The 13,225-nt window shown below is 37.2% G+C and overlaps 1 protein-coding gene across 1 annotated transcript in view; it reads left to right on the forward strand.

The window, feature by feature from the left end:
* Window positions 1–12,283, forward strand: part of LOC124619342 (molybdenum cofactor biosynthesis protein 1-like) — a 43,479-nt gene extending 31,196 nt beyond the window's left edge. The window contains exon 4 of the mRNA XM_047145659.1: window positions 12,228–12,283. Coding sequence (XP_047001615.1) covers window positions 12,228–12,283 — 56 coding nt within the window. The remainder of the gene's footprint in view (window positions 1–12,227) is intronic.
* Window positions 12,284–13,225: the final 942 nt, after the last annotated feature.

Here is a 13,225-nt window from a genome sequence, read left to right on the forward strand (position 1 = left end):
TCAAGTAATTTTATTTCAACTGTAGTCAGTTCCTTTCCCGTTCCATCTGCCAATTGAGTGAGGAAAAAGTGAATGTCTATATGCCTCTCTAGGAGTCCTAATTTGTTGTCTCTTATCTTTGTGGTCCTTACGCATAATGTATGTTGGTGCAAGCAGAATTGTTCTGCAGTCAGCACAGTGTTCCTCAAAATCCCTCCAGGGATTCCCATTTGAGTTCCAGAAACATCTCCATAATACTTGTATGTTGTTGTTTCAACCTACTGTTAACAAATCTAGTATCCTGCCTCTGAATTACCTCAATGCCTGCTTTAATTCGACCCCTTGCGGATACCAGACACTCAAACTGTACTCAAGAAGAGATCACACTAGCATCCTATATGTGATGTCCATCACAGCTGAGCCACACTGTAGTAAAATCCACCCAACAAACAAAAGATGATTATTCGCCTTCCCTACCATGACCCTCACACGTTTGTTCCATTTCATATCGCATTGCAATGTTACGTCCAGATATTGAAACAATGTGACTTCTTCATTCATGACACTACTAATGCTGGATTCTGGCATTATGGATTTGTTTTTCCAACTCCTCTGCAGTAACTTATATTTTTCTACATTTAGGGTTAGCTGTCATTTATCACACCAACTGGGAACTTTGTCCAGGTCATCTTTTATCCTCCTAAATCACTCAACGATGACACCTTCCATACACCACAACATCATCAGCAAACAACCATAGATTACTGTCCACTTTGTCCATCAAATCAGTTATGCACATAGAAAATATGAGTAATAGTGCTCCTATCACACATCCCTGGAACGATCCTAATGATACCCCAGTCACTGATGGACACTCACCGTCGGGATAATGTAGTGGGTTCTATTACTTCAGAAGTCTTTGAGCCACTCACATGTCTGGGAATGTATTCCATGTGCTTGTACCTTTGTTAAAAGTCTGCATTGAGTCATTATGTCAAATGCTTCTCGGAAATCAAGAAATATGGAATCTGGGTTTGTGAATTTTGTGATGGCAAAGTTAGAGGAGCAATGCATCTGCATTAAATTTTGTGTGAAACTCAAGAAAACCTTTACAGAGACACACCAAATGATGCTGGGAGCCTATAGCGATGAGTACTTAAGCCATACTCGGTGTTACATATTATTCACACGTTTTAAAAATGGCTTTACAAAAGTCAAACATGATCCTTGTTCAGGACGCTCTTAGATGTCCACTGATGATGCTTGTGTCAGGAACGTCAACGAAATTGTGTGTGCCAGTCGAAGATTCACTGTCCGAGAGATTGTAGAAGAATGTAACATTTCAATTGGATCATGTTATGAAATGACACAGCATCTTGGAATGCATTGTGTTGCCGTCAAGTTCATTCCACACTCATGAGTCAAGACCAAAAAAACTTTTTGGATCTTACAAATGAGACTGAGATGTTCCTTGTGAGAATAGTATGACCCCTGCAGACTTCTTTTTATTTCCAAAGGTGAAAAGGATGAAGTTTTGCAATGGTAGATGAGATAAAAGAAAATTCGCAGACGGCACTTTATGCGACCCAGCAAGATGTGTGTCAAGACTGCTCCTGGAAGTGGAAATGATATTGGGAGCAGTGTATCAATTTTGGAGTAGAGTATTTTGAAGGAGACAATCCATAGTAACTAAAAGATAAGCATAGAAAATTTTGTGGACAAAGTTCTGGAATTTTTTGAACAGACATTGTATGACAAAAGGGCATGCTGAGTTGCCCATGAGTGATGCTTTGTACTGATTTGTGGACATAAACTTATTGGTCTCTGTGAAACTGATTAGATTCAAACCCAGAATATGTTCAAGAATTCTGCAGCAAACTGATGTTACGGGTATTGGTCTGTAATTTCGCGGGTCTGTTCTTTCGCCCTTCGTACATACAGGAGACGCCTCTGTATTTTTTCCCCAGTTGCTTAGGTCTTTCTGCTGGGTGAGAGATTCACAATAAATACAAGCTAAGTAAGGGTCTAGTGCCATATAGCACTGTTTGTAAAACCAAATTGAGATTCCATCTGCAACTGGTGACTTATTTGTTTTTAATTATTTCAGGTGTCAGGGATGCTTACGAGGGTGGTTTGAAAAGTTCTTGAAACAGAATAGAAAAAAAGTACTTATGTCACTGAAACTTTTTTGTTTTTCAATGTACCCTGCTTGTAGATTAATTCACTTGGTCCAACAGTGTTCCAATACCTTGATCCCATCTCGACAATGATTTTCCTCCAGGCCTACAAAATAGTTGTCAACTCAGGCTATCAATTCTTAATTTAAGTGAATCTTCATCCACAAAGAAAAATTTTCAGTTTAGGGAAGAGGCACGTGTGGCAACAATTCATACCTTAGTTTGTGTAATTTTACCATGGCGATGGCACATGCGTGCGAGCGTGCATTGGCTTGATGCTAGATGACTTTCTTCCTTATTAAACCTGGCCTTTTTCTCATATCTTTTGTTGCAATTTGTCCAGAAGGTTAGCATAGTATTCTCCAGTAATTGTTTGCCCAGTGGGGAGATAAAGTACAAACAGAATCCCCTTCTCATCCCAGAACACTGATGCCATGATCTTCCCCGCTGAAGGAATTTGGTGGCGCATCCCAGAACACTGACGCCATGTCCTTCCCCGCTGAAGGAGTTTGGCGGCGGAGATTCAGCATGTTTCCAATGCTTTGATTGTTGCTTTGTCTCTGGGGTATAGTAGTAAACCAAAGTTTCCTCGTGGTCACAAACCAGCACAAAAGTTCTTGTTTGTTTCTCCTAAAACAGGCCAAACATTGTTGTGATATGTCCATTCTCATGTGTTTTTGACCCAGCATCAAGAGTCGCGGCACCCATCTTGTGAATACCTTTCAGATGACATCTGGCAAGCGTGAGCAATTTCATGCACTCTAAATTGGTTATCCTCCTTGATCATTATGCGCACTTTTGCGATGATTTCTAGAGTAGTGACACATCTTGGCTGACCTATTCATGGATGATCATCATCTAAGCTCTCCTGACCAAATTTAAATTCATTTATCCACTTGGCAACAGTTGAAGACAAAGGAGCAGAGCCCCTGGTGTATTCTGGAAATCGGCATGAATGTCCTTCGCTTTTATACCTATCTTTATGAAGTACTTCATCACTGCTTGAATCTCTACCCGTCCCCCCCCCCCCCCCCCCCCGTCTTTGCAGATCACTACACAGGAACAACAACAGAGCCGTGTCACTGCCACAGCTCTCTTCCAAGAGCACTGACATGGCACATGTTTACAGGTGATTGTTGTTAGGTGTCTTTGTGCTATTGTCAAATGACGGTATGTTTATATGATTCTCTTGCATGAATTATTTCTTAAATGTAAAATTTAAAACATTTATCTCCTACTGCCACACCAGACTGGTCAAGTGACATGATGGAAACCTTTGACTCACTTAGTGATTTTACATAGGACAATAATTTCCCCTGCTTCTCAGCCAGATCTTTTGCTGAGGTATGACAGTGGTAGTAACCTTTCCTTGTTGCCATTTGGCATTCTCTTTTGAACCAAGAGTGCAGTAGCTTTTCCTTCCTCAGTATTTTCCGAATTTCATTGTTAAACCACAGTGGCTCTTTTGCATCCTTAATTCATTTACTAGGTACAGACTTGTTGAGAGTGCAATTCACGATCTGTTTAAGCTTTGACCATAATCTCTCTACGTCCATCTTAATGGAACTAAGTGATGTCAGTTCTGTCTAAGTGAGATGCTAACATCTGCTTATCTGCTCTTTCTGGCATGAACGTTTTCCTAGCCTTTTTGACTGATTTATTAATTTTTGTAACCTTAGTTATTATGATGTTATCATGATTATTAATCCCCATTTCTATGCTGAAGTCATTGATGATATCTGGCCTGTTTGTAACTACAAGGTCTAAGATATTTCCATTGCATGTGGCATGCCAAACTAGGTGCTCAAGACAATTTTTGAAAACCACATTCAAAAGTGCTTCACAAGATTGACTGCACCCCCTGCAATGAAGCCATAGGCTACCATCTATACTCAGTAGGCTAAATTAACCTCCAACTAGTATTGCATGATCTAGGTATTGACGTGCTACTGTCTGTAGACTTTCTGTGAATGGCTCCAAAACTGTCATAGCAGAACCGGGTGGCTGATTAAAACATTCATTAATTAACTTGATTTCACGTAGACTTGTTATATGCAACCAGATAACTTCACTGTCACAATCAGCTTTGACCTCAATAGAGACAATGGACACTCCCTCTCCTACAGTGTCTAACCTGCCTTTCCGATATATATTCCATTAATCACTAAATATGTCAGAGCTTTCAACTCTGGGTTTCAGCCAGCTCTCAGTCTCTGAGAATAATTTGAGTGCGAGACTTTCCTGGATGGCAGTAAATTCGAAAACTGTGTTACAAGTACTTTGACAACTGATAAAATTTTGACAATCTACACTGGAGTGAATTCAAAAGATAAACCTCAACCAACATTGAATGTATCTTGGTGATAAAGAGCCCAAATAAATAAATAGATGATTTTATTCCATTTCATCTGATTGAATGAAACACACACAGCATAACTACTCAGAAAACAACTATAGTGCTGATTACATTTACTATCATACATGTAGCACTCTGAGAACATTTCACCTTGTCATAGTAGTCCTGTGTTTTGGAACTAGGCAGTGCTTCATTTCACAAAGCGAAAGGAATGGCTTGTGTGTGTAAAAAAAAAAAAAAAAAAAAAAAAAAAAAAAAAAAAAAAAAAAAAAAAAAAAGGAAATAGTGGTTGCTGGTGTTTTTAACACTATCATTCAATTTAGTTCCTATTGTGAACTTTGCAGCTAGGATATGTAAATGCTCTGAGACTGCTATTGATAATATCTTTATGAACAAATCTAGGGGAAAAAAGTCATATCACAAAACCAATAGTAAATGGACTATCTGATCACAACGTGCAGCATCCTGTGTTAAATGTTGAAACTTGTCAGGATAAAAAAAATATTAAATCTGAGTACAGGAGGATAATAAATAAGCCAGAAATTGAGGAATTCAGGAAATTGCTCAAAGACATGAACTGGAGAGATGTTTACCTGACTCAAATGGAAAATACAAAGCATTTATTAATAAAGTTACCTCCTCTTTTGAAAATTGTTTTCCCCTAAACGTAACTCAAATCACACAGAAGTCAAAAGATAAACCATGGATTACACAAGGAATAAAGATATCATGTGGGGAAAAAGGAGACTGTATCTACTATCTAGGAACATTTCTGATATTAGCATTGTAATGCATTACAAAGAATACTGCAAAATATTGAATCAAGTAATCCAGAAATTGAAGTAGCTTTATTAAGAGAAAAAGATAATTGTATCAACAAAATAAGAACTGTATGGGATATAGTGAAGACAGATAGAAGTGGGGCCAAAAAGGAAGTGGAACAGATAGCTCTAAAAGTAGATGAGGCTTTGGTAACAAGTGCATGTAGTGTTGTAAATCTCTTAAGCAAGACTTAATTTTTATTACTGACGGCTCGGGGTTATCAGGTTCGGTGAATGGTGCAATGGAGTATCTGGGACCAGTCTTTGAAGAACATTGTGTAGAACCTATTCAAGGAACTTTGAATTCCGACCATTGCTTCTCAGTATACTTACTCCTTAATGAAATTTGTTGCAAGTTACATATCTATATTTCCAACAAATAGCTCAATACATATTATCAATACTAGGAATAAGAACAATCTACATAAAGACCTAAAATCACTTATGTTGGTCCAAAAGGGGGTCCAATATTCAGGAACACACATTTTCAATAAATTACCAGCACCCATTAAAAACTTGGTTTCAGATAAAGCACAGTTTAAACAGAGTTTGAATGACTTTTTGATAGGCAATGCCTTCTACTCTATAGATGAATATCCTAACAGAGACTGAAAGGCCAGCTTAAGTAAAAATATGTTAGATTTAAGATTTGACAGCACTTGGTTGCAACAGTCAATATTAAGTATTTTGTGTATGATAAATTTATTAATAGTGCATAACAATGTTTCATTCTGACAGTGTATTAATTCTGTAAATATTAGCTTTTCCAGTTTACTGTATTGTATTCACCTATTTTGACAATCTCGTGACAAATGATCAGGGAAGTATTCATTATATTAAAATGTTTTGTGTTATACATTCTGACATGTTCCACACCCTCGAGAATCATCTCATTTTTTCAGTGTATGTAATGAAAACTGAATCAAATCAAATCCAATCACCATCTCTCGTCATGTAATAACTTCACTTCTTCTTCTTCCCTTGTCGTCTCCTGTTTTTCCAGTACTCGTCCATCTCCTCCTCATGTTTTTCCCCCTTTATTCTATTCGTGTTGTTCTCAATCCCCTATTTCTTCTGCATTGAAAGCCTTTTATTTTTATTTACTTATTTTTTTTATTGAGGTGAGTCTCTACGGACTGCGTGGTAACAACCGACTTCACTCTAGTGTCCAGGTCTTGTTCTTGCTCCAGCTTTGACTTCCTGCCAGTATCTTCTGAGCCCCTGCAAGAAGTGCCTTTTTATGCTCTTCAGATAATGGTCCTCACTGTCTTTCGGATGTTGATGCCATGTTAAAACCTTGGTAGTTGGTCACCAATCTTCTAAATTTGTTCCTTTCAGGAATTTCTCTCTGAGATACCAATCTGCTTAAGATCTTTTTCACATTCTTTGAACCATCTCGGCCTCGTTTTCTTAGATAGGATGAAACTCCGTATTCTTTTTGTTAGTCAATCACCGTCCATTTTCATGAGATGACCATAAAATAACAATCATTTCTTTGTAATGGATGCTGTGATAGGTTCTGTCTCACTGCACGTGTCCTCATTTGCTCTCATTCGTCATTGTCCATCGACCCATCTATTACCTTAGGATTTTCCTTAATATCCTACACTCACGCTTTTCCAGCCACTCAGCTTGACCTTGTCTATTCGTGGTCAAAGTTTTGGATGCTTATAAGCCCTCAGGTTGTACAACTGTATTATAATGTTGGAACTTGGCCCATATACTCATAGACTTTTTGTTGTAAGTATTCTTTGTCAGTTGGTATGCTTGGTCTAACTTCCTCATCCCGACAATTGCTTCTTCTTTTAATCCATTCTCCTGGTGGATGACTTCCCCGAGATACCTGAAATTCTTAACTCATCCGATTTTTTCCCAGGTTGGTTATCTTCCATTCAGGTCCGTCACAGATGTTCGTCATATATTTTGTCTTTTGAATAGAGATCTGGAGTCTAACTTTTTTCATCAATTTCTGACAGCCTATTTATCTTGTTGATTGCTGACTCTATGTTGTTAGCAAAAATGGCCAGGTCAGCCGCAAAATCTAAGCAGTCAATGCACACCCCTTTGTTCTTAGGACCAAGTCTGAACCACTCTTCATTTGTTTCTTCTTGGGCTAATAACTTTCTCCACTCTCGAATGACCTTTTCCAAGACACAATTGAAAAGGAGAGGGATAGTCCATCTCCTCGTCTTATGTCCGTTCTGATTGTAAAGGGTTCAGATACCTCACCCATAAGTTTAATTTTCGACACTGTGTTAGCAAGAGTTTGTTTGATCAGCTTTCTTGATGTATTATCCACCCCAAACTTTTCCAAAATATTCATTAATGCATGTCAGTCGATGGAGTCATATACTTTCTGAAAATCAACAAACATGACCACATAGTTATTTCTTCCAATTTTTTTTTGTACCTCATGATGTTCTTCAGGTTAAAGATCTGTTCTGCGCAAGAATCACCCTTTTGGAAACCAGCTTGATAGTCCCCAATCAGTTGGTTACAATGATCTTCTATTCTATTCTGTATCACTTTCGAGAGAATCTTATATGGAACAGATACTAAAGAGGTACCCCTATAGTTATTGACATTCTATTTATCACCTTTTTTGTGTAGACGATGGATTAAAGCTGACTGCCATTCAGTTGGTATCATCCTAGCTCTCCAGATCTCCTCAAAAAGTTGGACTAGTATATCTAGAGTTTCATTATTTGCCAGCTTTAGTAGTTCCACGACTATTGAATCCTCTCCAGCTGCCTTATTATTCTTAAAGTTGTTGATGATCTCTTTGGTCTCCTCTTTACTAGATGGAGATGAGGGGTAGTTTGTGGATTGGGGCACATACAGGGAATCTTTCTTTCGGTTCATCACAATTAAGTAGGTTTTCAAAGTAACGAGACATTATCTTGCAGTTTTTTTGTTGGTCAGGCCGAGTGTGGTGTGTGTGCTGTAAGACCTTCAGTGCACACACCATCAGATTATTTGACTTGTTGCTCTAACAAAGTAAGCGAGTGTCAGCAATATGTCTCGTGGTCTTATCATGGCGTATTTATCTTCTGCCATTAGGTCAGACGATAGAAATGCCACTTGCACGCTGAGAGTAGCAGATTGACGGTGACCAACTTTAAACAGAACTTGATTAATTTTCACATACATTTATTAAAATAATAACAAATATAAAAATTACTTAACTTGGTTCTGGATGCTATTTACAATTGACAATCTGAAGTTCCTTTGGTATTGATACATTAATCTTATTCTCACATATATCTCGGGTACTTGACGAAAGTGTCTATACATTTATCTTCATGGCAATGTACAGGAATATGGTAATCTTATTAGGCGCAGACTGAATCTTGACTATGGACTGGTACAGACAATTGTAGAACTCGTACAGACTGGTACAGACTATGCAGACTGGTACAGACTAATGCAGACTGGTGCAGACAAATGCAGACTGACTGGTCGAAGGTCTTTACACTCGTTATAATACCTCGCACGTTCATGTATCACTGCGCGAGTGTGATGCGCGAGGAGAAAGTGTTCTATCTTAGCAGCAATCTCATTGGCTGTGTTACATATTAATACGCGGATCGGCGGAAGCAGAATTTGGTCCGTCTCTGTGGCAGCGCCATCTCGTAGTGCGGAGATGGACGAGTGCTGCGCCTGCGCTGTTGTGCTTAGCGGGGCTCACTCTAGTGGGAAATTTGTGTACGCGCTGAATATGTGGAACTATGTACACAACACTGAGCTTTCCATTTTCGTCTCTAAAACAAAAACTAGGGGCTTGCTATCCTTTCAAATTCGATTTGAACGTCTGATAGAAGTCTCTGACATTGTTTATCTGGAAACGCTGATCGATCTGTTATAACTGCTGTTTCTCATGCAACTGCTTAGCCCTTCGTAGAGTTCTGGCTGCATATTTTCGAACTTCATGGAATACATCAAAATCATCAGGTCTCCTGGTAGAGTTCCACTTTTTCCATGCACTTGCTGTTTGGCCCACCACCTCACCACAAACCTCATTCCACCATGTATGATTCCTCTTTTTAGCTGTCAGGATTTTAGTATTAGCTGCTTGTTGGATCATGGAGTCAATGTCTGCCCATTTATGGGATTCAACTGTCAGTTACTGGTGGCATTGTTCCAATATGTTTTGATTGATTTTGAGCTTCGCAATATCATATTTATGAATTTTATTTCCGGTTTTCATGGTCTTATTGAGAGGGATGAAATTAATTTTGATCTTGGAGAGGTGATGATCCTTTTAAATTCAGTATTTTATCTGTAAAAAGGTTTCTTTCTATTATTTCTGATTGTTTGATGTTGTTTCTTTCTTATTTCTGTAATCCATGCTATCATTGATTCCTTCTTCCAGAACTACTCATTCAGTAGAGGTCTCTAAAAAAGATTAATCTTCTTTTAGCCATTACTTCTGATATTTTCTCAAAATTTTTGTAGATCTCCTCATTACTTCTCATTTTCCAGCCATCTGTAGCTTGTATTGCAACCATTATTTTCTAATAATGCTCCTTTGAGGAACCTCTGTTCTGTCCAGCTTATAGTTCATCATTAGGCATCCTCAACCATATAAACATCCTGGTCATACCACTGTGGGATAGTGTCTTAGTTTTGTTTTTTTAGTTGTACATTTCTTGTTGTAAATATCCTTTGTCAAACAATTTACTCTCTCCAGTTTTCTGACTCTTGCATCTACTGTTAATTCTTCTAGTCCATTTTGTTGTACAGTTTGTCCAATATATTTAAATTTACTTCCTAATGCTATTTTACATTTTTGTTTTTCTAAGAGTGTTGATGCATTGTTTGAAATTGTCATCAATGTTGTTTTTTCGGCTGAAATTTTGGGACCAGCTCCCTTTGCTATTTCTTCCAAAAGATTTCTTTCAATAACTGTCTGCCAGATTTTTTGAAAGTATATCAGAATCATCTGCAGAAGCCAGGCAGTTTACCTTAATTCCATTTGTTTTTCATCCTAAAATTATTGGTTCAATTTTGTGATTTTTTTTTCTCCAAATTCCAGATACTTTCTATTTTTTCTAGAATGCAGTGTACAGTAAAGGTGATAAACTGTCCCCTTGTCTAACATCAGTTTTTATTTCAAATGGTTGAGATACTTCTCCCATAAATTTAGCTTCTGCCATCCTATTTGCTAGTGTTTTGAGGATTATGTTTGCTTTAACACAAAATTCTTTGATGATTTTACCTATAATTTCTCTGCCTACCAAATCAAATGTTTTCTTGAAACCAATACATGATACTATTATAGGTTTGGTGATTAACAGTATGTGGAGAATTATCAATTTTCTAATAAACATCTGCTCTGTGCAGGGTCTTCCCTTTCTAGAGCTCCTTGAGATTCTCCCAGTTATTTGTCTAAAGTTTCTACAACTCTGTCCAGAGAATTTTTGATAATATTTTGTATACCACTGGCAGAAGTGAGGCATCTCTGCAATTGTTGACATTTTGTGTGTCCCCTTTTTTTCATAGCTGTGGATTAATGCTTTCCATAATCTCTTCAGCTTTCCAAATGTTCTCAAACAGCAGTCGTAGATCATTTGTGTCTTCTGACTATTTCAATAATTTTTCTGTAGTGGAGTCTTCATTTTTTGCTTTGAAGTGTTGGAATGATTTGATGGCTTCATGAATTTATTGTTCTGTTAGTGGAAAATCTTCCTCCAGATGTTGTGGGACTGCTATTATATATTGCTACAATGTGCTGTTATTATTATTGTTGTTGTTGTTGTGGTTGTTTGGTTGCCTGTTCTTCAGCACTATCTTTCTGTTTCGTTTATCTATTTGCCGCCATTTTAGCCCATTTACCGGTATTTTCAGCTTGTTTTTCACTTATTTGACCTTTTGGTGGCTCCTCTTGAAGAGATCTTATTTCTCAGCATTTAAAATTACATCATCTGCTGCTCTTTCGCAACTCAATTTCATCATGTCCAGTCTAGTTTTTTCATTCATTTAACCATCCATCTTCCTTGACTCAAGATCCTGAATTTTCATCCTTAATTCTTGAACAGTCTCATTTCTCTTTTTACATTTTCCAGATGAAGAAACTTTTGGTCCTCAAAGCTAAGATTAGTATCAGTTTTTTTATTTGTTTCTGCCTATGGCTGCTATATCTCTTTAGTTAGAATATTTTCTCTCTCTGTATTTGATTATAGTCTAAGTCTGAATATTTTTATAAGTACATTTATTGCTGTAGCAATGAGTAAAATAAATTGTATTGCACTGCCTGTAGCATGTAGCACCATTTTGACTGTTAGTCCTCTTGCTGTACAAAAAGTAGCTTTGATGATTACTTAATGCAAGTATTTTGTAAGAGCTGTGGAATGGTTAGTATCTGTTTATATTTTTCTGATTAATTCAAGCTCGTCAATGCACATCCTGTGTTAAGGAAATATTTGAACTGAATTTACTGTGTGTTAAATATAAGCAGTGGATCCATTGGGGTAGTCTTTTTGGTAGAAATATGTCAAGGTGAACAAAACAGGAGATGAAACTTCCTGGCAGATTAAAACTGTTTGCCCGACCGAGACTCGAACTCGGGACCTTTGCCTTTCGCAGGCAAGTGCTCTACCAAAGCACGACTCACGTCCGGTACTCACAGCTTTACTTCTGCCAGTACCTCGTTTCCGCTGCAGAGTGAAAATCTCATTCTGAAAACAGGAGATGGTGAAGGAAGAGAGGGAAAAGATCAACATTTGCTTCTCATCAGCAATATAACTGGGTTGCAACATTCAGTGAAAATTATCTGTGACAGGAAGTTGTCAGAAATACATTTTTTGAAGAAACTTTATGTTTGTATAAGCATTTATTAAATTTAAAAAGTTGGATTTCATCTGTTAATACAAAAGATAATGTTTTGCATTGCAGGCATGCTAAACCTGTCAAAGATGAAGAATCGGCCAATGATTCTTATTGGAGGATAACAGTATGTATAACTTAAACTTGAGATTCTTGAAAATAAAGCTAGTCAGTATTTCTTAACAGTACTGATTTAAATACATCTAAAGATCGCTGTTACCTAAATGAAAGTTGACGAGCAAAGTCTTAGTGGTCTTTTGTATAAAATTGTCATAGGTGTTATTTACAAGAAGAGTAAATAGTTTCAATAGGAATGTGGTGAGACATTTAACAAATGTCATGACCACACATTAATAGGACCTTATAACACTACCATTATGATATTAGCATGCTTTTACGTAAATAACAGAAACCCTGTCTCTATGTTGCCACGTATAACCCTCTTACTAAAATTTAATTTAGTTTCCAAATAAAATACACTATGGAAGGATAGTCCTGTTTATAGGAAAAGATAATCAATAGAGTTATCCTTCTTACAGGATTTACCATGTGTTGCATCTAATGGATAAGAAAATTTGACTATTCACTTCTTTTCCTAAGATCTTACCCAGTGGCTAGATAGAAACACAGTATGAATAATAATATACTGAAGCTAGGACAACTCATTTCCAAGTTCATTTAGTGGTATGAAACATGTACTTAATGGTCACCAACCTATCCTGGCAATGAAATAGTGAAGTATTGGAGAAGCAGAAATGTGAATTTTGCCTACTTTCTTGCTACTGTTTAGTTTGGCTCTTCAAATAAATTACCCCACTTAAACAATTTTGGGCTACATCTTTATGCATTATGTTTTTAAAAAAGAAAAAGCCCAGTAGATAACTTCGAGGAAGGTAAAAAAAATTAGCCGGGGTGGGGGGGACAACCTTTAGAAAAGCACTTTCCATAATCAAGAAACTTAAATACTTAGACACTAAAGCACACACTTTTTAACTGAACATTTCACTTAAAGAAAACCTCTTTCATGGTGGAATTAACTTTCAAAAGCTATTATTCTTTGAACTAAT

The sequence above is a fragment of the Schistocerca americana genome, chromosome 6 (assembly GCF_021461395.2).
Source record: "Schistocerca americana isolate TAMUIC-IGC-003095 chromosome 6, iqSchAmer2.1, whole genome shotgun sequence".
NCBI lineage: Eukaryota > Metazoa > Arthropoda > Insecta > Orthoptera > Acrididae > Schistocerca > Schistocerca americana.